The sequence below is a fragment of the Triticum urartu genome, chromosome 3A (assembly GCF_056163025.1).
Source record: "Triticum urartu cultivar PI428250 chromosome 3A, HENAU_Tu73, whole genome shotgun sequence".
In the NCBI taxonomy this organism is placed as follows: domain Eukaryota; kingdom Viridiplantae; phylum Streptophyta; class Magnoliopsida; order Poales; family Poaceae; genus Triticum; species Triticum urartu.
In genome coordinates this window covers 715,303,377-715,328,552 of record NC_141875.1, presented here as the reverse complement: position 1 = coordinate 715,328,552, position 25,176 = coordinate 715,303,377, and the positions used below count along the sequence as shown (strand labels likewise).

The following is a 25,176-nucleotide window of genomic DNA, read 5'->3' as shown; positions in this document are numbered from 1 at the left end:
ATCGAGATTCAATAAACCATTCACATTGGGTGCATGACCACAAAAGGTATTATTCACATAAACAGAATAACCATTATTCTCTAACTTAAATGAATAATTGTATTGCAACGTACATGATATAAGCATGTTCATGCTCAACGTAGACACCCGATAAGATTTATCTAGGTTAAACACTAATCCAGAAGGTAGAGGGAGCGTGCGATGGTGATCACATCAACCTTGAAAACACTTCCAACACACATCGTCACCTCGCCCTTAGCCAGTCTCCGTTTATTTCGTAGCTCTTGCTTCAAGTTACCAATATTAGCAACTGAACCGATATCCAATACCCAGGTGCTACTAGGAGTACTAGTAAGGTACACATCAATAACACGTATATAAATATACTTTGTTGAAGTTGCCAGCCTTCTTATCTACCAAGTATTTGGGGTAGTTCCACTACCTGTGACCATTCCCCTTACAATAGGAGCACTTAGTCTCGAGTTGGATTCAACCTTGGGTTTCTTCACTGAGGAGGCAACTGGCCTGCCATCCAAGAAGTTTTCCCTCCTTGCCCTTGCCCTTATTGAAACAAGTGTTCTCGTTAACCATCAACACCTGATCATCCTTCTTGATTTCTATCTTCGCGGCCTAAAGCACTGCGAATGGCTCCGGGATCATATCCATCCCTTTCATGTCATAGTTCGTCACGAAGTTCTAGCAGCTTGGTGATAGTGACTAGAGAACTCTGTCAATCACTATCTTATCTGGAAGATAAACTCCCACTCGATTCAAGCAATTGTAGTACCCATACATTCTGAGCGCATGCTCACAGGCTGAGCAATTCTCCTCCATCTTTGTAGGCAAAGAATTTGTCAGAGGTCTCATACCTCTTAACACGGGCATGAGCCTGAATTACCAATTTCAGTTCTTGGAACATCTCATATGTTCCATGGCGTTTAGAACGTCATTGAAATCCCGATTCTAAACCGTAAAGCATGGCGCACTAAACTATCAAGTAGTCATCAAAACATGTCTGTCAGATGTTCACAACATCCACATACGACGCTGGAGGGGTTGGCACACTAAGCGGTGCATCAAAGACATAAGCCTTCCATGCAGCAGTGAGGACAATCCTTATACCACAGACCTAGTCCGCATAATTGCTTACAATATCTTTCAACTTAGTATTTCTATAGGAACGTATTAAAACAGGGAACTACAACGCGAGCTATTGATCTACAACATAATTTGCAAAGATAACTTAGACTATTGTTCATGATAAATGAGTTCAACTAATCAAATTACTTAAAACTCCCACTCAAATAGACACCCCTCTGGTCATCCGAGTGTAACATGATCCAAATTCACCCACCGAAGTCTGATCGTCATGTGAGATGAGGTGGTGTCAATGGTGAACATCTCCATGTTGATCATATCTACTATATGACTCATGCTCGACCTTTCGGCCTCTTGTGTTCCGAGGCCATGTCTGTACATGCTAGGCTCGTCAAGTTTAACCCGAGTGTTCCGCACGTGCAAAACTGTCTTGCACCCGTTGTATGCAAATGTAGAGTCTATCACACCCGATCATCATGTGGTGCTCTGAAACGACGAACTTTCGCAACGGTGCACACTCGGGGAGGACACAATTTTATCTTGAAATTTTAGTGAGGGATCATCTTATAATGCTACCATCGTCCTAAGAAAAAGAAGATGCATAAAAGGATTAACATCACATGCAAATCATAAGTGAGATTATATGGCCATCAACTCGTGCTTTTTGATCTCCATCTCCAAAGCACCGGCATGATCTCCATCGTCACTGGAATGACACCATGATCTCCATCATCGTGTCGCCATCGGGGTTGTCGCGCCAACCATGCTTCTACTACTATTGCTACCATTTAGCAATAAAGTAAAGCATTGCAAACGCGCTTAATGATTGACACGTAGGTCATACAAAAATAAAGACAACCCTATGGCTCCTTTCAGTTGCCGTGTTCATCGACATGCAAGTTGATATTAACTATTACAAACATGATCATATCATACATCAAATATATATAATCATGTCATTGGCCATATCACATCATAACATACCCTGCAAAAATAAGTTACACGTCCTCTAATTTGTTGTTGCATGTTTTACGTGGCTGCTATGGGTATCTAGCAAGAACAATTCTTACCTACACAATACCATAACGGTGATATGCAAGTTGCTATTTAACCTTGTACAAGGACCGCCTTTGTCGAATCCGATTCAACTAAGGTGGGAGAGACAAACACCCGCCAGCCATCTTATGCAACAAAAGTCACATGTTTCTCGATGGAACCGGTCTCATGTACGTGGACACGTAAAGTTGGTCCGGGCCGCTTCATCCCACAATACCGCTGAATCAAGAAAAGACCAAGGAAGGAAGCAATCTGAATAACAATGCCCACGAACTCCTTTGTGTTCTACTCGTGATGTCATCTACGCATAGACCTAGCTCTGATGCCACTGTTGGGGAATGTTGCATGGGAAACAAAAATTTTCCTACGCTCACTAAGATCAATCTAGGAGATGCACATCTACGAGAGGAGAGTTGGATCCACATACCCTTGTAGATCGCTAAGGGAAGCGTTACTAGAACGCGGTTGATGGAGTCATACTCGCGGCGATTCAAATCACGGAAGATCCGATCTAGCGCCGAACGGACGGCGCCTCCGCGTTCATGGCTTGATGACGGCTTCACCTCCTCGATCCAGCGAGCGATGATGAAGTAGTAGCTCGAGTCCTCCGGCAGCACGACGGCGTGGTGGAGGTGGTGCTAGAGGAATTACGGCAGAGCTTCGCTAAGCACTACGCAAAGAAAGAGAAGACCGCGAGAGAGAGAGAGAGAGAGGCAGCGCCACGGCCAGAATTGTGTGTGGCTGCCCTCTCTCCCCACCTAAATATAGGGGGAAGGGGGGAAGGAGGATGTGCCCTAGGGTTACCCTAGGGGAGGGGCGGAGGCCACAGGGGAAACCCTAGATGAGCTTGGGCGCCCCCACCCTAGGAGACTTGCCCCCAAAGCCAGGAGGGGGCGGATGCCCTAGGGGAGGCGCCCCACCTCTCCAAGTTACATGATATGGGATGGGATGGGCGCACAGCCCCTTAATGGGCTGGTGTGCCCCCTCCCATTCTCCCATAAGGCCCCCCCAACACTTGTTGGGGCCTCCGAAACACCTTTCGGTACTCCATTTTCCACCGGGTACTCCCGGAACACTTCAGCACTCCAATATCCTTCATCCAATATATCAATCTTCACCTCCGGACAAATCCGGAGTTCCTCGTCACGTCCGGAATCTCATCCGGGACTCCGAACAACCTTCAGTTACCAACACTATGACTCAACTATACTTATATCATTACCAAACGTTAAGTCTGTAGACCCTGCGCGTTAGAGAACTATGCAGACATGACCGAGACACCCCTAGGTCAATAACCAATAGCCGGACCTGGATGCCCATATTCATTCCCACATATTCTACGAAGATTTAATCGATTGAACCTCAATGTCAAGGATTCAGACAATCCCATATATAGTTCCCTTTGTCTGCCAGTATGTTACTTGCCCGAGATTCGATGGTCGGTATCTCTACACCTAGTTCAATCTCATTACCGGCAAGTCTCTTTACTCATTCCGTAATACAAGATCCCGTGGCTAACTCATTAGTCACATTGCTTGCAAGCTTCTTGTGATGTTATATTACCGAGTGGGCCCTGAGATGCCTCTTCGTCACATGGAGTGACAAATCCCAGTCTTGATCCATGCCAACTCAACGGACAACCTCGGAGATACCTGTAGAGCACCTTTATAGTTACCCATTTACGTTGCGACGTTTGGTACACACAAGGTACTCCTCCGGTGTCAGTGAGTTGCATGATCTCATGGTCGTAGGAACATATACTTGACATGCAGAAAACAATGGCAATAAACTGACACAATCATATGCTACGTTCTTTGTTTGGGTCTTGTCCATCACATCATTCTCCTAATGATGTGATCCCGTTATCAAATGACAACTCATGTCTATGGCTAGGAAATCGTAGCCATCTTTTGATCAACGAACCAGTCTAGTAGAGGCTCACTAGGGACACGTTGTTGTCTATGTATCCACACATGTATCTGAGTTTCCGATCAATACAATTCTAGCATGGATAATAAACGATTACCATGAACAAGGAAATATAATAATAACCAATTTATTATTGCCTCTAGGGCATATTTCCAACATCATGTTCCTACCCCTAGGCGGCAGGCGCTGGTAGTTGATTCTATGATAGGAGGCACTCGACTCCGCAAAGTTCTTATGGATGGTGGGAGTGGCTCGAACATTTTGTATGCGGGGCATTCAGTGAGAGTAACATGCAATTTCACGGAGTCATTCCATGAAAGAAAGACAAGTCACTCGATCAGATCGGATTGGACGTGGTGTTTGGTGATAACAAAAATTGGCGGAAAAAAAGTTCATGTTTGAAGTAGTGGATTTCCAGAGTGCATATCATGCCATCCTTGGTCGACTGGCTTACGCTCGCTTCATGGCATGTCCTTGTTACGTGTATCTCAAGCTGAAGATGCCGGGACCCAGGGGTGTGATCACAGTGAATCGACAGAGGGCTGAGGCGTGCTTCCAGCAAGGCTCCAAGATTGCCGATCAACAAATGGCTGTGGTCAAGCTGGAACAATAAACAAAGAATATTGATCCTGCCGATCTGTTGCGTTCCAAGAAGCCCGTCACTGAATCTTCTTTTCAGTCAGAGGAGATGTGAAGCAAGTTCCCATTCACCCGAAAGATCCCAACGCAGTTCAAACTAACATTTCGATGATACTCGACAGCAAATAGGAAGCCGCGCTCATCCAGTTCCTCCGTGATAACTGGGACATGTTTGCATGGAAACCTTCTGACATGCCGGGTGTACTACTGAACTGGCTGAGCACCGACTGAGAGTTGACCCGAAGGTAAAGCCTGTCAAAGAACACTTGCGTCGGTCTGCAGCGGATAAGCGGAAGGCAATCGACGAGGAGGTAGCTAGACTCTTGGCGGCTAGGTTCATACGCGAGATTTACCACTCCGATTGGCTCGCGAACGTTGTCATGATGGATACACCTCGTCCTTGGACTTCGGAAGCTCCAACCACATGTAGCGACTATAATCATCAACCACAAGCAGAAAATACTTGTTACCTCCTGGAGTCGTCGTCGTGATCGGCCCGCACAAGTCCGTGTGCACGAGCTCCAGGCCACGCTTTGCTCGGTGCGTCGTGGCCTGCAGGAACGGTTCTCGATGTTGCTTCCCCAGGGCACAACCATCACAATACTCCTCCACCCAATCGATCACGGGCATGCCATGCATGAGCTCCTTGGTGGACATAGTCCGGAGCGAACGGAAATGGAGGTGCCCCATGCGAGCGTGCCACCTGCAGGCCGCGTCGTCCCCTTGCGCCAACAGGCACGCCCACGCGTCCATGGTGAGTATGCCGGTGTACATCCTGTTGCTGGAGCGCTTGATGCGTGCCAGAACGCGCCGTGCTGGATCCTGGACCGCCATGACGCCATCTGCGATGCTGATGACACCGCACGCCTGGTCCAACTGTCCTACAGAGACGATGTTGGTCCATAGGCTGGGGATGTAGAAGACGCCGGTGAGCGCACGCTGGTCTCCGCCCTGGCAGCGTAACACAACGCTGCCGCGCCCGCGGATGGCCACGATAGAGCCGTCGCCGAACCTCACCGTGCCGTGCACGGTTTCGTCCAGCGATGACAAAACTTGCCTGTCACTCGTCATGTGACTGCTGGCCTCGGTATTGAAGAACCACACCCCGTCCGGCGAAGGGACGGGCATGACCTTCTCCTCGTGCATGGACGTTGGTGACCACGGCCATGTATAGACCCTGATCCTGCTCAGCGCCGGCCTGCACAAGATTCGCTTGTTCTTGTTTGTCCTTTTGCTCCTCGTCCTTGAGCCTGGACTGGCAATCCTTTTTCCAGTGGCCTGGCTTGTTGCAGTAATGGCACTTGCCTTTCTTCTTCCCGCCGGAGCGATCCGCCTGCACCGGTGCTGCCCGGCGTGGGCTTGCCGCCGCCCTGGCCCTTGTTCTTGCCTGGCGACTTGTTCTTGCTGTTGTTACCACCGGATGATTGCCCGCCGGCTCCGAGCCGCCGCTCGCGTGCGTCCCACTCCGCGGCGGTGTACATGAGGCGCGCACCGGACTGCGCCGTGCCGTCCAGATCGTAGTGATCTTCACAAGCAGATAGGCGCCCAGTGAGCTCCTCGATGGTCGATGAGTGCCTCGATCGCCATCTCCATTTGCCGGTACTTTCGCGGCATGACATGGAGAAATTTTTGGACGGCTTTGTGCTCCGTCACAGGATCTCTGTGCAGCTCGAGGTCGGCGACAAGACCGGAGAGCCGCAGCGTGAAAACCTTGACGGACTCATCGTCTTTGAAACGGAGCTCCTCAAACTTCCGGCGGCACACTTGTGCCTTGGCCTCGTGCACGCTCGCTGCCCATCCGGAGAGTTTTGATTGCCTTCCAGGCCATCTTGGCCATGTCCTTGGCTGCAAGCATCCGGAGCATCTCCGGCGGCACGCCGGTGAGGATGATCTGCAACGCGCACCGGTCGTGGCGCTCCTCTGCGGCGCCGGTGGTCACCGCGGACCACACGCCCGCAACCTGCAGCTTGACCTGGATAAAAGGGATCACTCCATGTAGTTCGTGCGGGTGAGGACCATGGATGACAAAGAGGTCTCGCTCTCCCGCACAACCCGCTTGACGATGTGGAACTCGCCGCTGCCGCGGCCTGTCGGGCGCGGCACAGGTGCTGTGGACAGCAGTGTCTTTGGCAGCGACTTCGTCCCGCTCTTGTTTTTCTTCTCCTCCTCGCTATCCGACATGGTTCACCGCGGATCGGACACAGCCGGCCACCGGAGAGTGGATCGAACACCACGGCTTTGATGCCAATTATTGTTGTCAAGACGAGCGATCGAGCGAAGAAGATCAGAGGGAGAGAGCGATGAACACGAACTGGAGAGAGAGTGGTTTCTGTGCTGCCATCCAGCTTTTCTGTTCTGTTTTTATTCCTTTATGAGATTACACAAAGAAGCTAACTACCTCCCGGCTGGGCTGCCATGATCTGCATCTGTCGCCCCATGCAACCCTCCACTGCGTGCGTGCATGCGCATGTCACATCCCGACCATGCACAAGCATTATTTGAACCAGAAAAATTAAAGCTACTACACTGCATGAGATTAGTCTAGGCATAACACTGGGCACGACCGAAACGAATTTCCGAACCACAGTGGGCTTGCCGATCTTGTCACCCATAAACTCAAGTTGAGTGACCAGAGAGGACAGACGCATACCGAATTCGTCGATGCTCTCGGTCGCCGAACTTGATCACCTCATACTGGCAACGGAGCGATGTCGCTCTAGCCTTGGGTATGCCGCTCACGCCCAGGTGCATCGTCTCGATCGTGCCCCAGGCGTGCATTGTCATGGCATTCAAGGCGAGCGTGGAGACCATATCGAGTGGCACCGATCACAGTAGGCACTCCATCGTCATGCGATACGTCTCGCGCTCCGTGGTCCCATCATTGATGGCTACCCAGAGCTGGCGCGCCTCCCGCATGACTTGCATAGGAGGGCTTAACCGTCGGCGTTGGTGCGCGGTAGCATTGGCCACGTGCCACCGGTGTCGCGCACGACGCGTTGGTGAACAACCATCGCACCGCTGCCGTTGCTGTTCTGCGTCTCTGTCCCGCTCTTCTTCGGGCTGCTAGATCCCGTCATCACAGGTCACGAGCAACCAATCTCTGATGCCAATTGCGAGACGAACCCCGCCCTAAGTAACTCCGGCGATCACCGGAGCAGTGGAAGAGAGAGAGAGAGAGAGAGAGAGAGATTATATTTGCACTGCGAACAACTTTGCAGGTTTTCTATTTATTCTCCTTTTATTTTCAGTCTTTATTTATAGACACTAACAGAAACAACGGAAAATGGGGCACGATCGGGCCGCGAGTGCCGCCATCCCAGCATCCCCATTCGACGCCCTTCATGGCGCCATGACCGTTTAGTCGTGCCATCCCACGATCGGGTCAGGGCGCCGCACAACTAGCTAGCTACGGCCGAGGCGCAGCTCGGTTATTTAACTGACGAAACTGAAGAAAAACAGCTACTGTCGAAACTGAACTTTTCGACACCTAAAACCCTGCTGAACCTGAAGTTTAAGCAGCAACATAGTCCACATGTACATAATTGTTATGTACATATACCAACCACAATCAGGCTACCGTACACAGGGCGTCGAAAACGACCAACGTCTCTTCTCGTCTTTCAAGGAACGTGGAATCAATTGTGGTTTGAAAGGACCGACGCAGAAACCTTCTTCAAGGATGAACACACTTTGGAGATGTCTGATTCCGTGTGACCAGCTGATACGAACAGGCGGATCCCAACCGGGAGCTTGCACCTGTCCAAAGTTGACCTTTTGGATGGGACCACGAAAACTGAATCTTCCTTCAAAGCCTGGTGGAGAAACTATGCATGAATACAAGCTTATGAACATTCATGCTAGTTGCATCTCCAAGTCTAACTTACCTGCCCGGCAATGGTTTCAAGAAGATCTAGGTCAGTGGCCAGAGAACCTGTCGATTTATTCAGCTTGAGGAAGACAATAGGTGACAGAACATGGCTAGAAATCTGAAGCCCCGGTGTACCTGACAGTCCTGCAATCAAATCAAATACATCAAGGTGGGTGACCATACAACAGGTAGCAGGCTTATACCATGAGTTCCGCGACTGTAGTACTAGTTAAATGTCAAGAGAAGCATCTTTACCTTTACGCAGAAGAGCAACATTGCTCCTTAGTTTGGTCAGAACTGAAGGATTCTCTTCCAGGTAGTTGACAGCAGAAATTGCAGCACTGGCAAGATAGGGCGGCAAAGAGGCAGAGAAGACATAGCCAGCGCTGCTTAGACGCTGCAAAAATGTAACACCTTAATCATCCAAATCTCCAAATGTTTAACAACAAAAGTTCAGTTTATCTCAACTGATGTTTTAGCAATCTGAAATTGCATCTACCTGATGATCAACAACTCTGGCGCTTCCTGTGCAGAAGCCACCGTCGCTAGCTAATGCATTTCCCATTGCAGCAGTGATGATATCAATTTTGTCAATCTGCACAATGTTAGGAAATTTCAGAAATAGAAAGAACAAGGCTAGGAGTAAGCACCAAACACTCACTGGAACCCCATAATGTTCAGCAAGGCCCCTTCCAGACTTGCCAAGCACACCAAACGAATGGCTCTCCTCCAGAATAACACGGAACCTATATTTGTCCCTCAATTTGATTATCTCATCCAAGGGGGCAATGTGACCAGAATTCTGCAGTTCACCACAAGAGAGGGTTTCATCCCAAGGTTTATAACTACAATATTTCGTGGGTTTACAAGAGAGGGTCTCATTTTTATAGTTGAACTCCTAAAAAAATACGGAAAATCCTACACTTATTTAATATAAAATAGTCACTAAAAGAAGCACACCTGGTAGATAGATTCCACAACAATGTAGCGTCTAATCTTCTCACTACGTTTATTTCCACAAGTAATTTTTTCCAAAGTGTGAGCGAGGGATGCCATATCATTATGCTCGAAATAAACAACAGTACTTCTGGAGAGATAGAGTCCATTTTGCACTGCCCAGTGAACACCCTCATCACTACAACGCACATATGAAAATGGTTTCAGCTAGAGAGGAAAAAATGACCTTCAATGCCAAGTACTAGCCATGTTTGTCAAACTGAAAAGTAAGAACAACTGCATGTCTGAAGATGATATGGTATAGTTCATATATATTCACAAAAAGATTTAAAAAAAAAAGGACAGTTTACTCACGCCACTATGATATCTCCTTTCTTACAAAAGGCAGGTATCACACTGAATATTGTAGATATCCCATATGAATACAAAATGGAGTCTGGGGTTCCCAGGAAGTTAGCTATTTTTGCCTCGCAGTCAAGGTGGACATCTGCAAGTGTTCCACGTTCAAAAACTAAGCTCCTTCATATGTGCAATAGAGGTAATTAGCTGTGAACCTGAACAGGGAATATACAGACCAATTGTTCCATAAAAGCCACGTGGACCGCATGATCCAACGCCATATTTTTTCAACGCACCAACACAGGAATCCTACAATTCACTCTCACCGATCAGATATTCCGGACAAATATAGTTGTCAAAAATACTGGCAAACAGCACTGTTTTCTCTTACAGTAATTTTCTCGTTGCCAATTAAACCAAGGTAGTTTGCTGATGCAAAGTTCACAACTTCCTTCCCATCAATGGTCGTATGTGGTCCAGCAGCACTGTATAAGAAATCAACAGATATCAGTGTTAATTATGGCCCTCAAAAGTCAAGACAGATTATAGATCCCCCACAAATAAAGTACATATCATACATTTTCAAATTTATTGTTCGCAAACATTTTCAAAATTTTCATTCGTGGACATTTATTAAAGTCACGAATCACAAATTTTTTTAATAAATATTTTTTAGTTTAACTTTCGTGAACTTTTTTTAAAGTCGCGAATCAAAATTATTTTTTTAAAGTTCACAACTTAAAAAAAATGTTCGCGAATCACAAATATTTTTCAAATTTATCGTTCACAATTTTTTTTAAACTCGTGGAAAAATAGTTTTCAAATTAATCATTCACCACATTTTCAAATTTATCGTTTGCAAGCATTTTCAAAAAAAATCGTGGACATTTTTTTCAAGCCACGAATCATAAATATTTTTTAATTTATCGTTCGCGAACTTTTTTTAAAGTCGTGAATCACAATTTTTTTAATGTTCACAACTTTAAAAAAATGTTCACGAATCAAAACTATTTTTCAAATTTATCGTTCTCGACCTTTTTTTTTAATTCCGTGAATAAATACTTTTCAAATTAATCATTCACGAACATTTTTCAATTTATCATTCAAAAACATTTTCAAATTTTTTGTTCCTGGACATTTTTTTAAAGTCACTAATCACAAATATTTTTAATTTATCGTTTGCGAACAATTTTTTAAACTCGCGGATCACGAATATATTTTTTGAAACGTTCGCGAACATTTTTTGAAAGTCGTGAACAAATAGTTTTCATATTTATCGTTCACGAACATTTTTTAAAGTCACGAATCACATATATTTTTAAAGTCGTCAACAAATTTATCACCCTTGACCGTTAGAAGGAGAAAACCGGGCAGCTGGCCGGTTCAGATGACCTGTGCGACCTATCTGCTCCCGTAATGCAAGTTCTATGACGAGTTTTTCCGATTTGCAAGTACCGTGACTTAAGTGCACCCGCAACGCAAGTTTTCGAACCGCCGGTGCCATTTACTCCTATTTGATCAAGTTGTATATATCTACATTTCATATTTCATCGATCTCAGGAAATGAATTTAAAATAGATTGAAAATCAAATACAAGAAAAAACTATAGAATGCTACCTGGCGATAGTGAGCTTTGATAAAATAGTAAGATCATTTGCATATACTTGTGTGAGTGCTTTTCTTCCATTATCTATTTCTATTGCATAACTGAGACAAAGGACAAAATAAGATGTTCTAGGGTAGGAATTACTCAACAGAGCAATGCCAAAGCGAGGGGTTTGCAAATTCCTAAAATCTATAGTTGTGCAGGCACTTGTGGCATTGTTGTAATACCGAAACAAATAAAAGAAGAAGAAAAAACTATATTTACAAATGAAGCCATCGCACAAACCTTTCCAAGATTGGTGTGTCAATTTGGGGACCCTCTTTGATTGGAGGACATAAAGGTTCTGGTTCCCATTCATCACATAGCTCATCAACTTCCTATGGAGATAAAATAGAAAATTATTGCCAAAATATTTCATGGAGCGATGACCAAAACCAGCACTTTTAACATGTACAGACAACAGTCAATGGACACAGAAAGACTGTACCTTCTCGCAAAGTGGCTTCTTTGGAGGTTTGTAGCTCTTTCTGGAAAGCTGAAACACAATGAACGCAATAAGTAGTCCTCCCGCAACCAAGTAACCTACAAATTTACACCACTCAAAATGTCAAAAACTGTATCACATAACAGAATTTTAGTTGACAGATAGAAGAGGCTAGCTTACCATCGATATGAACCCCGAAGACGACTGCACAGGCAACAGGTGTGTTGAATGCAGCTGAGACACGATCAATCACCGCTGTTGTGGCATTCACAATTGGCAATGTAAAGTCCATCTCCTAAATCCTAACTCTATGCGAGCCTTTCAAACCTGCCAAGCAAACGACGCTCCGTAACTCAATCTACCAGAAAAAAGCAGAACGTATCCTTAAAGTCTACACAAATCTGACGTCAAAGATTGAACAAACACAAGGCGATCTTGTTTAACTAAGACTATTTTTACAACAATAACACGCGCTTGGATCGCTATGTCACCTGCATCGAGCGAACGTTTCAGTGAGATAAATTAAAGCTGAAGAAGGCCTTGACCCAAAACCCAGACGGCTCTTGATCATGCGGCGTTTGGTTTTGTTGGGATGGAATTGGGAATTGGGCTTGGGAATGTGAAATTCAAGAGAACAAGAAACATAGCACTTCTCACCTGATCTTATACTCTCGGACAAGAAAAAGACCAGGCTCAGCTCCTAGCACACAACCGGCAGTCCACATGCATGACTTGATCGCAGCATTGATAATTTTGTAGATTGTATTATATGCATCTTGTGTGGACCTCCTTCGGCGTGCGTTATGTTTGAGTGCTGGAAAGATTTTATTAATTTTCGTCAGTACGCCCATAAGAGAATGCTAGATCCAACTACCAGCCGGTCCACTTGAATATGGAGCCTGGGAAGCAAGTAGCAAGCGTAATCTCATCCTGTAAATAAAATAACGGACCTTCGTGGCGTCACATTATTATGCATCGTACAGTGAGAGATTCATTGATGTATATTGTAGTACTATTGATAATAAGCCGATGTGGCACAACAAATTAATAAAGAGAGGTCATATGAGTATCATGCTCTATTATTGTATCATGGCACATATATCAGGAAAAAAATAACAAAAATAGACCTTGTAAATAGCTTTACATTGGGATTTTAGAAATAAATAAAATGACAAGTTGGCATAGTATGAAGCACAACTCAAGAAGATCGTCTTCGGGCGGATGTGCAAGCTGCATGCTACGAGCAAGTTTTGTGCCGCTATCATGGCTGCATAGTTCTTGGCCGAAGCCTTGAGAAAGGCGACCTTGTTCTTCGGCGCTTCAAGTCCGCCAAGAATTCAAACAAGCTGATGGCAAGGTGGGAAGGTCCTTACCGGGTAGCACGAGTCACCAGACCTGGTGCAGTCCGTCTGGAGACCGAAGATGGCATCGAATTGCAGAACTCATGGAATACTGAGCATCTTCACAAGTTCTACGCATGAGGAGCAATTGTCGGGCCTCCCGGCAACCCATTTTGTACGAACCTTATCGGCAAGACATGTAACCCTTTATACAAAGCCAGGCACAGATCCGGTGCATCAGTGAAATAAAGTTATATGTATTTCCCAACTTTTTGTCAACATACATATTTACTTATGTATATTTGCATGTGATGTTGTTTTGTGCTTTGCCTTGTATGGAATGGTTAATGAACTGTCAAGGTCTCCCACCACTCTTTTCTGTTGATTCATTATCTCAAAGGAGGAAAGAGTTCCAAGCTTGGAAGTTTGCCGGGGGGAGTGATGGTTTGGATACCACCCAGTTTCGTTGAAGTGATCATTTTGTGCGACAAAGAATGCAGTACAAGGAAAAACTAAGTTGAAGAACTTTGAAACAAATTCCTTGTTACATTGGCAATTTCCCTTGAATCATTTAATCTTTGTAGGAGAAACATCCACGCGAAGGAATCTTGGCGTGATCACTTGCACTCTTATTTTGTTTCGAGTCCGCTCGACAACATAACTAGCTGCATTGGGACCGTCAAAGGTAAAACTTGTCGGCATGTGACATTTCCAACAGGATGCAAAGGATCCGTTCCTCAGGCGCTCGTGGAAAGTGCGCGCACCGGCAAGCCTCCGGCAAGCGTAGGGTATGAAAATCATGCAAAGACAAGATAAAACAATGGAGATTGCTGGCATTCATTCATCAAAGCAAGTTGTATTACATCTGTTGGAAATATGCCCTAGAGGCAATAATAGAGTGATAATTATTACATTTCCTTAATCATGATAAAGGTTTATTATTCATGCTTTAATTGTATTGACCGAAAACTTAAATACATGTCTGGATACATAAACAAATACAATGTCCCTAGTGAGCCTCTAGTAGACTAGCTCACTAATCAAAGATGGTCAAGGTTTCCTAACCATAGACATGAGTTTTCATTTGATAACGGGATCATATACTTAGGAGAAAGATGTGATGGACAAGACCTAAAGGAAATATATTGCCAAAGAACATGTACGAGTCGAACAAAATCCTCGGTTCACTTAAGATGCCGTATGAGCAAATACATGCTTGTCCAAACAGATGCATGTTATTTATAAATGAACATAAAGATACGAATTATTGTGTCAAGTGCAAATCCTCTAGGTATATTGAGGTAATAGATGATGATGGTAGCAAGAGGCAGCTCACAATTGCCGTCCATATCCTTCGATATCTTTCATTCACAGAAAGGATCTAGAGGCTTTATATGACCGAGGAAACTACCCAATATATGAGATGGGCCGCCGATGGGAAGATGTACAATACAAAAAAGATGCAACATCCACGGGATGGTGAAGCATGGAAGAAGTTTGTTGAAAATCATAAGAAAACAGATGACTGGAAGAGTGTAGCTGTTGGGATAACAACCGACGGGTTCAATCCATATGGTTTGATGGCTGCCATATACAGTTGTTGGCCAGTATATGTTATCCCCCTGGATCTGCCCCCTGGCGTTTGCATGCAACGACATCACATGTTCATGACGTTGATAATTCTAGGTCCTAACTATCCCGGGAAGCATATGAGTGTGTATATGGAGCCATTGCTGGACGACTTACTTGTTGCTTGGAACAACGGGGTCCGGACATATGATGTCGTTTCAAAGAAGCACTTCAATATGCATATCTGGTACCACACATCGCTACATGACCTACCGGCGCGTGAGATATATTGTGGTTGGTGTGTAAAGGGGAAGTGGCCTTGCCCAGTGTGTCGACAGCGTGTGACTTTCATTTGGATGGCTAAGGGTCACAAGTATGTATGCTTTGACCAACATCGGCAGTTCCTTCCTCTTGATCACCCATACAGACAAGACATTGTGCACTTCCAAAAAGGTGTTACTGTTGTTGACCCGCCACCACCTATTATGACCGGTACCCAGCTTAAGGATGAGTTAGATGCTCTCAAGGAAAAGCTCGATGGGAAAGGTTTTGTGGGATATGGAGAGACACACCAGTGGACTCACATTCCAAGCTTATGGAGGCTCCCTTACTTTAAAGATATTCTACCTCCACACAACATTGATGTAATGCACACTGAAAAGAATATTCCGGAGGCCTTACTTGGCACGCTTCTCAACACCGAGAAGTCAAAGGATAACATTCAGGCTAGGATCGATCAAGCCCAACTATGCAACAGGCAAAATTAAATTTGGTGCCTCGTGCAAAAGGTAATGCTAGGAAGAAGCCACCAGCCCCTTTCACCCCTTCAATGCCCCAAAGGAAGGAAATTCTCCAATGGATTGTGAACAAATTGTACTTCCCTGATGGATATGCAGCTAAGATCATGAGGGGAGTGAATATGGCTACAAAGCGAATAGGAGGAGTCAAGAGTCATGACTACCATGTATGGCTTGAGAGGATAATGTATGTGATGATTCGAGGGTATGTCAGAGAGCATATATTTGGCGAGTGCTACTTCTTCCGCCAGCTTTGTGCCAAAGAACTAGATTATGAAGTGGTTGCAAAGTTGGAGGAACAAGCACCTGAGTTGCTATGCAAGTTAGAGAGGATATTTCCGCCAGGTTTCTTTAATCCGATGCAACATATGATCTTACATCTCGCGTATGAGGCTAGAATGGGAGGACCTGTGCAGTTCCGATGGCAGTATGCACCTGAACGAGAGTTCAAGCATCTTCGTGGTAAATGTAAGAATAAAGCCCGCATTGAAGCCTCCATAGCCGAGGCATACCTAAACGAGGAGGTGGCCATGACCACGACAAAGTACTATCATGACAGTATTCAGACTAGGTTAAATCCAGCTCCTCGTTACAAGTGGATTGAAGGCCAAGGTGGCAAAGCAAGTGGATCGAAGCGCAAGAACTTTTCACCTAATGAGTGGTCAGCTATTATGATCAATGTCTTGACCAACATGGAATAAGTGCAACCGTACATAAAGTAAGTGTAGAACACCTTTATTGACAACTACTCACTAGTCATGAGTTTTAACTCGAATTCTTCCCATTGTTAGAGAATTCCAGAACGAATTCTGGAAGCTACCATGGCCCCCTAGCGACGAAGAATCAGCAAACCTTCTTGAAGATACCAATGCTGATGGTGGTTTCATTTCTTGGTTCTCAAGAATAGTAACTTCTCTAACTTTATGTTTACTTCAAGTTGATCTTACTTGCCGGTAATGCTTCCACTAATGAACCAGACAATCTCCTATTAATCTTGTAGGCATATCAGGAGGTTGATATGGACGCCAAAGTGAGAGAAGTAGCCAAAGGTTTTGAATACGAGGCCAAGTCATTTAAGGCTTATGGCATGAATGGGTATCGCTTCCACACTAATAAACACACACGTGAGAGGCCCAACTGAAGGTCAATAAATAGTGCGGTCTATTGTCTAGGGACAGATGGACGTCACTACTATGGAACCATCGAAGAAATTTATGAGCTGCAGTATTGTGGTTTACAAGGTGGGAAGCCCATCGTATTCAGATGTCGTTGGCTCAGTCCTCAGAAAGTGAGACAAACCCCTAGTATTGGCTTGGTTGAAGTTGAATGAGCATTGAAATATGCAGGAAATGATGTCTATCTTATGGCTCAACAGGCTACACTAGTGTTTTTTCTCCCATACGCGTGCACATCTACGGAATATATGGATCTCTTGAAGTGGGATGTCGTGTACAAGGTACCCCCGCATATCAAGGTACCTACCCCAAACAAGGACGATTACCATATAAACCCTAACACATACGAGGGAGAGTTCTTTCAAGAAGTAGACACACACGAAGACGAAGATGATGCAGAGGAAGATGATGGCGTGCATCACGAAGATGATGCTATGGAACATGAGGCCATGGATAAAATGGAAGTAGATAATGCGGAGGACGAATACGAGGATGTTTCTAACCCTCGAGATTTGGCATTACTTATGCAATGGCACATGGGGCTAGATGAGGATGAGGGCGCCCCCTGAAGACTTCGAGGATGAATATATGAACGGGCGTGATAGCGATGATGAAAGCCCTGATCCAAATGTTGCACCTAATATTGACCGTTATTTCTAACAACTCCATGTAATCGTGTGAGAACTCTATGCACTACTAGAAAAAGGGCTATAGATGGGATTGACACTAATGGCGCACCAGACAAGCGGTGCGCCATTAGTATATACTAATGGCGCACCACCTTTTGATACGCCATTAGAGTTGAAACTACTAACGGCGCACCTGGCCCAGGGTGCGCCATTAGTATCAAATTTTTTTTGAACTAGTGCGCCTGTCCAAACATACTAATGGCGCATCCAGACACAGTGCGCCATTACTAGTTGTAACTAGTAATGGCGCACCGGTCGGAAAGTGCGCCACTAATGTTGTTTTTTTATTATATTTTTATTCCTTTTTTTGCAAAACTACTAATGGCGCACTGTTCCACCGTGCGCCATTACTAGTTTAAACTAGTAATGGCGCACTGTTGAACAGTGCGCCATTAGTATGTTTTTTTTATTATATTTTTTATTCCTTTTTTTGCAAAACTACTAATGGCGCACTGTTTCACCGTGCGCCATTACTAGTTTAAACTAGTAATGGCGCACTGTGGAACAGTGCGCCATTAGTATGTTTTCTTTTTTTTTCTTTTGCAAAACTACTAATGGCGCACCACCAGAAGGTGCGCCATTAGTAACCTGGATTACTAATGGCGCATTTAGAGTTGGTGCGCCATTAGTAAGTGGGCAGCAACAAGATATTTTGGACAGCCTCTCCTACCCACACTAACTTTCTCCCCACTTCATTCTCTCCACCTCCTCCTTGTCTCGGGTGCCTCCTCTTTTTCACCTCATTTCCACCATAGATTCATTCAATTTAAGTGGTTAAATTACCTTGTTTTGATAGGTAAGTAAGGGAGGAAGCTATATTTATGTTGTTCTCCCTACAACAATGTGCACATGCACTTTTTATGGCCTAGCTAGATCTATGTATGTTCGTGGTGTTGCATATGTTTGTGGTGTTGCATATGTGTTTGTGTTTGGAGGTGTACCGGTATTTGAAATGCGATAGTTGCCAATATTTTGCCGGAATGTTGATTCATTTCCGTTTCGGCGAGAATTTTGGCATTAAGCATTCTTTTTGGTCTTATTTTTAGGGAAAGTCATGCCAAATTTTTTCTTGGTTCTAAAATATCGTTTTGCTCTACCCCGCAGGCGACCATGGTCCGAGATGCTTCAAAAGAACGAGACGGAGATAAGATGTCCATGTCGAAGATGCAAGCTGAAGAGCCTTATTGCGGACCCGGAATCCGGGCAGGTGCGGGACCACCTGCTCTTGCGTGGTTTCATGGATGGCTATCGGTGGCAAGGTGATGAAGATGACTACGAAGTCGTCCATGGGGGCCGGGCAAGAAATGAGGAAGGGCAGCAAGACAACCACCACGGCTCGGGCGGGCGAGAAGACGAAGAATCCCCAGGAGATGATCACGACGGTGATGCTGTACACAGTCATCATGTAGAAGATGCAGGACATGATGATGAGGAAGTTGTCGGAGTAGACGACGGGAATGATCATGAAGATGATGATGCCGGTGGAGCAGACGACGCTGGACCATCGATGGGCTGGGTGCAGGACCCTCATATTCAAGAGCTGCTTCTCAAGCAGACGGATAACGCAAGAGCTGCCGCCCGAGAGAAAGCCAAGATGGATCAACTTGAGTTAGACGCGGTTACTCCATTGTATGAAGGATGCAGGCCCGAGGATACCCGCCTGGAAGTAACGCTCATGGCTCTGGAGATGAAGGTAAAGCACAAAATGACCGACGCATGCTTCGACGAGAACATGTCATTCTGGCACGAACGTCTTCCCAAGGGGAACAAGTGCCCGACCAGTTTGGAGGAGGCGAAGAAAATCGTGTGTCCTCTGGATTTACCGCACGTGAAATACCATGTGCGCATGAACAATTGCATCATTTATCGGGACGAGCACGCGGAGTCTACCATATGTCCGGTGTGCGGCGTCACTCGATACAAGAAGAGGAAGAAAGCTCCTCGAAAAGTGGTGTGGTACTTTCCGATCACTCCTCGTCTGCAGCGGTATTTCGCGGACCCTAAGGTAGCAAAGCTCCTGCGTTGGCATGCGGATAGGGAGGAGAAGAAGCGAGAAGATGACGCAAATGATCCGGAGATAGATAAAAAAGACAAGATGCTGAGTCACCCTAAGGATGCGAGCCAGTGGCAAGCGTTGAGCTTCGAAGACCCAGAATTTGGGAACGATCCAAGGAACATCGTGCTGGGCGCGAGCACCGATGGAGTCAATCCGTTTGGCAGCCAGAGAAGCACACATAGCACCTGGCCTGTGTTTGTGTGGATGTACAACCTTCCCCCCTGGTTGTGCATGAAGAGGAAGTACATTCACATGAGTATGCTAATTGAAGGACCGAAACAACCAGGGAACGACATCAATCTGTATCTGGGGCTGCTGAAAGAGGAGCTTGACACGCTGTGGAAAATGCCAGCCAATACGTGGGACGCCGCAGAGAAAGAATATTTCCCTATGAGAGCCGCGCTGCTCACGACGGTGCACGACTATCTCGGTTACGGATATGTCGCGGGGCAGGTGGTCCACGGATTTTCTGGATGCGTCAGGTGCATGGATGACACAACTTATCGCCAGCTAGATAGAGATCCCGGGTCTTCGAAAACCGTGTTCATGGGACATCGAAGGTGGCTTCGCGACGATGACCCGTGGAGAAAACGCAAGGATCTATTCGATGGTGAAACCGAACCCCGAGGACGCCCGCGTACGAGGAGCGGCGACGAAATAGACGAGCTGTTGAAAAATTGGAAAGACTGCCCACTGCCGGGAAAGAAGCAAAAGGCGCCAGAGCCGGGAAAGAAGCGAAAGGCGCCAGAGCCGGGAAAGAAGCGAAAGGCGCCAGAGCCACTGCTGAAGGTATGGAAAACGAGGTCTGTTTTCTGGGACTTGCCGTACTAGAAGATCCACCGTGTGCCTCACATCCTTGATGTCATGCATATCACGAAGAACGTGTGCGAGAGTCTGCTTGGTACCCTGCTCAACATGCCAGAGAGGACCAAAGATGGGCCGAAAGCAAGGGCAGACTTGAAATCAATGGGCATCAGGCAGGAGCTTCACGCTATATATGATGATGATGATGATGATGATGATGAGGCGAAGCAGGACACGGAAAGTCGTCGCAAAGGCAAAAAGGCCAAGAAGACCGGAAATGACTACCCTCCCGCGTGCTTCACTCTAAGTCAGGAGGAGATCAAGCAGTTTTTCACCTGCCTCGTAGGAGTAAATCTTCCTTACGGTTACGCGGGGAAGATAAGCAGATACCTAGACCCAGCGAAGATGAAGTTCAGCGGGATGAAGTCTCACGACTGTCACGTGCTGATGACGCAGATACTTCCAGTTGCAATCCGTGGGATCATGGACGCGCACGTCCGTGAGACCCTATTTGGCCTATGCAACTTTTTCGACGTCATCTCTCGGAAGTCTGTTGGCGTGAGGCAACTCAGAAGGCTACAGGAAGAGATCGTGGTGATACTATGCGAGCTTGAGATGTAGTTCCCGCCCGCATTCTTCGACGTTATGGTGCATCTGCTGGTCCATATCATGGACGATATCATCCAACTCGGGCCGACGTTCCTGCACAGCATGATGCTGTTCGAAAGGATGAATGGTGTCATCAAAGGATACGTTCGCAACATGTCACGTCCAGAGGGAAGCATAGCCAGGGGCTTTCTGACCGAAGAGTGCATCTCCTACTGCACGAATTATCTAGGCATCGAGAACCCCGTTGGTCTGCCTGTCAACAGGCACCTCGGCAGGCTCGCTGGATGGGGTCACCGTGAGGGTCGTCGCGAAATGCATGTCGACTTCGAGGGTTGACTCGCCGACTTTGAAAGAGCAAACCTAGTCGCGCTACAACACATAGACGTGGTCGATCCTTGGGTGGTACAGCACAAAACCTTTATTAAGAAGACGTACAATGACCGAGGCCAACAGAGGACGGACGGAGATATACTCAAAGAGCACAACTCATGTTTCACGCGTTGGTTCAAGCAGAAGCTTCTGTCGTACCCTTTACATGAGGATTCTTCCGCGGAAGAACAACTCATATTCGCCTTGTCACAGGGCACCGAGCACAACCTGATGACCTATGAGGCGTACGATATCAACGGCTACACATTCTACACCAAGGCCAAGGACATGAAGAGGGATGGTTATCAGAACTCCGGGGTAACGGTGGAATCCTACACCGGTAACGACAAGGACAGATACTACGGAAGGATTGAGGAGATCTGGGAGCTGAGCTACGTTGGAGAGAAGGTCCCGATGTTCCGTGTCAGATGGGCTAAGAGCGTCCTAAAAGAAGACCGGTATTTCACCACCATGGTTATACCCGAAGCCAAATCCAAGACCGCGGTGCAAACGTCACCGCGAAAAATGAGCCATGGGTACTGGCTTCCCAAGTGGACCAAGGCTTCTTCATTACCGACCCGTCAAAGCCCAGTTGTGTTGTCGTGAGGAGAGGCAAAAGGAAGATCATCGGAATGGATGGAGTAGCCAATGAGCAAGACTTCGACAAGTACGGTGACCCGAGGATCGAACATGATGACGATGATGAAGTAGCAGCATACACCACAAGAAGAAGCAGGACCACCCTACCTAAAGGACGTCCGTTCCACAGAAGAACTCCATTTGTGAAAAAGAAGGGCAAGAAGATTGTGAACAGATAGCTAGCTAAGATCGATTGTATTTAAATCGTAGCCTTCATTTCTCGATTGTATTTCATGGGCACTTTTTGAACTATCATGAATATTTTTAAATTTCATGGACACTCGATCTCGATCCCCCTCCATCTCGATCGCTATCCCACCTCGCCAGATCCGGTCCCCCTCGCCGCCGAGCACCCCCCGGTCCACCGGCCGCCGCCGCCGACCCCCCGCACCCCTGCCCTACTCAACCGCCGCCGCCGACCCCCCGCACCCCGCGCACCCTCCCCCGCTTCACCGGCATTACTGTTTGATGATATTTTTTAAAAAATTATTACTGTCTTATAAAAAAAATTACTGTTATGATTTAAACAAGTTTGAACATATTTAAACACAAATAAGTATTAAACAGCATTTTAAATGCATAAAAAAATTGTGGAGCCTGGGAATCGAACCCAAGACCTCCTGGTGTGAGAACTGGCTACTGACCAATCGAGCTAGTAGAGGGAACTTGGTGTGGATCAGGTCAGGTGGAAGATAACCTGTTGGCTCGAGCAGAAATCAAAAAAATAATACTAATGGCGCACCACGGTGAGGTGCGCCATTAGTATGGATGTACTTATGGCGCACCGAGGGGTGGTGCGCCATTAGTATTGTGCCATTGCTATAAGAAAAAAAACTACTAATGGCGCACCACGGTGAGGTGCGCCATTAGTATGGATGTACTTATGGCGCACCGAGGGGTGGTGCGCCATTAGTATTGTGCCGCTCCCATCCATATTTCCTCCCCGGCCCAATTAACCTATCCCCTCTCTCTCCCTCGCCCTTGCCCTCGATCCCCTTCCCCTCTCCTCTCCCGACGCCGCTGCCCCGCCGCCTCGACGCCTCGACACCGCTGCCCCGCCGCCTTGACGCCGCCTCGACGCCGCCCCGACACCGCTGCCCCGCCGCCTCGACGCCTCGACGCCGCCCCGACGCCGCCTCGACGCCTCGACGCCGCTGCCCCGCCGCCTCGACGACGCCTCGACGCCGCCCCGACGCCGCTCCCCGCCGCCTCATCAGCCCAAGTAAGTTCTCCTCCTTCTTCTTCTTTTAGATCCATTAGGGTTCCTTCCTCTCACGCTTACATTGTCCATGCCGCATTCCAAGGCCTGCTGCAACTTATATCTTCAGACCAGAGACACAAATCTCAAACTTTTATAGTTCCTTCTTCACAAAACTGCACATTCATCTCCAGCTTGTTGTCTTGTCTTGATGATTGATTCCAACACTTAACTTTCAGTTTTGCAGGCAACAGGGAAGAGATCCATTTGGGGGGGAGGTAGGTACACCAAAGAGTTTCAGGTTTCAGACTCAGACTTGTATTGGCAACGGAAATTCAGAGTTTCAGGTTTGCAACTCACGCCCACACGTGTAGTTAGCTTTTCGGTATCGCTGGTCTGGCTGGCTGTTGCTCTATATGGTCAAGATATATAATCTATCTTGTAATTGTTGCTACATTTGCGTTTTCTCAAGATGCAAGTTCAGTACCTCGCTCTGCTTTAGTTGATGAACTCCACAAATGCAATCCGAGCTGATTGTAGGTCTTTCTCTTCTTCTGCATAATCATGGAAATGGTCCATCCTTGTTACGTACTATACATGGGAGGGCAGGGAATATACATATGTGTGTGTTATGTATGCATGTATGTATGTGTAGTTAACTTGAGCGTTTCTGGTCTGGCTGGCTTTTTCACCACCTCCAAGAAATATTCTATCTTCCATTGTTTCTACATTACTATTATTATCTTCTCAAGATATTCAAGTCCAGTACCTCGTCCTTAGAGGCAAAGGATGGTCTGCTCTTGTCTTCTATATTTACTTACGGGGACAAAAAGGCTCGCTCCGGTTTGGATTCGTAGAATGGGACGACAATCCTTTGCTGCCAAATAAGCTCCTCCTCGGTAGATTTGATTACTAGCATGCTCCTGCTGCTAAATCAACAATTAACAATGAATGATCTTCACCGCCAATCATTGGATTTGGTTAGCACCAATCTGCTCCTAGCACGCCTCCTCTGTTTTGGTGATTACTTGCTGCCCTAAATTATAGTCTACTTACACATCACCTAGTTTTGCTTCTGTTTGTTTGTACGTATATGCAGCAGCAGCAGCATCTTTTGGTTCAATTAGAATGCACATCTAGCATTATTTTGGTTCAGTTAAAACAATCTTTCATTGCTTCCTGTATATCGAGCTTCCACAAACATGGGTCCATAATTATTGTGTCGATGCTGTGTGCATTATTCTATTTTGACCTTCATTTAGAAGCATGGAAGATTTAGAAGGCATATGTATGTAGACTGGATATTTTGTGTGTAGTAATGTTTTGGTGCTTATTGCTTTGGATACTTTTTGTGTATGCTTTGCTGATACTTGTCTTAGGAAAGCTGACACTGCTTTATCTAATTAAGTTCTTCGTGTCTTCCTTTTAATCTTAGAATGGCACAGTCATATGTATCCAGTTTGAAACTGCTTGTAAATTATTCCAGTTTGAAACTGAGATCTGCATGTACACCATCGAGTAAAGCTATTTCAGACAAAATAAAGTTGCAAAATTCAGATACTTCATATACATGTGTGTGTTGCTTTTGTTTCTGCTAAACTGTCTATGGTAGATAAACTGAGCGTTGTGGCCATGCTTGATGCAGGAGCTCAAGAACCTGCGGCCGCAGCTCTACTCCGCCTCCGAGTACTGCGAGAAGTCCTACCTCAGCACCCACCAGAAGTAGATGTGAGTAGCCACCTCAGCTGTTCCTCCTCTCCTCCATTAGAACAGTTGATCAGTGTAAAGTAGTCTGAGTTAGAGAAATGTTGATTAGTGTTATGAGTGTTGGCCAAAAAGCTCTGTCAGTAGCTAACTGCCTCATGTTCTGCTCTGTGAACTGCTATGTGGTGCTGCTCATGGATGATGGTAGGAATTTATGCAAATATTCAGAGACACAAAATATTGAAGTTGCT

At 46.1% G+C, this 25,176-nt stretch overlaps 2 protein-coding genes across 3 annotated transcripts; one reads left to right on the top strand and one right to left on the bottom strand.

Annotated features, from left to right (window-relative positions):
• Window positions 1-7,922: 7,922 nt before the first annotated feature.
• On the bottom strand, window positions 7,923-12,779 carry LOC125549463 (long chain base biosynthesis protein 1a-like). 2 transcript variants are annotated; one of them, XM_048712871.2, is made up of 13 exons: window positions 12,634-12,779; window positions 12,157-12,303; window positions 11,980-12,074; window positions 11,778-11,869; window positions 10,278-10,371; window positions 10,123-10,195; window positions 9,902-10,034; window positions 9,551-9,725; window positions 9,252-9,392; window positions 9,090-9,185; window positions 8,846-8,987; window positions 8,607-8,734; window positions 7,923-8,534 (listed from the first exon to the last, which is right to left on the bottom strand). In XM_048712871.2, the coding sequence occupies exons 2-13, from the start codon at window positions 12,266-12,268 to the stop codon at window positions 8,358-8,360; spliced, it is 1,458 nt and encodes a 485-aa protein (XP_048568828.2). In that variant the 5' UTR covers window positions 12,269-12,303; window positions 12,634-12,779; the 3' UTR covers window positions 7,923-8,357. The 2 variants fall into 2 exon arrangements, with proteins under 2 accessions (XP_048568828.2, XP_048568827.2); XM_048712870.2 differs by lacking the exon at window positions 12,634-12,779 and adding an exon at window positions 12,468-12,624.
• A 3,010-nt stretch (window positions 12,780-15,789) lies between these two features.
• LOC147982084 (uncharacterized) lies at window positions 15,790-17,426 on the top strand. Its single transcript, XM_087516195.1, has 4 exons — window positions 15,790-16,253; window positions 16,474-16,588; window positions 16,683-16,806; window positions 17,029-17,426. The coding sequence occupies exons 1-4, from the start codon at window positions 15,790-15,792 to the stop codon at window positions 17,424-17,426; spliced, it is 1,101 nt and encodes a 366-aa protein (XP_087372321.1).
• Window positions 17,427-25,176: the final 7,750 nt, after the last annotated feature.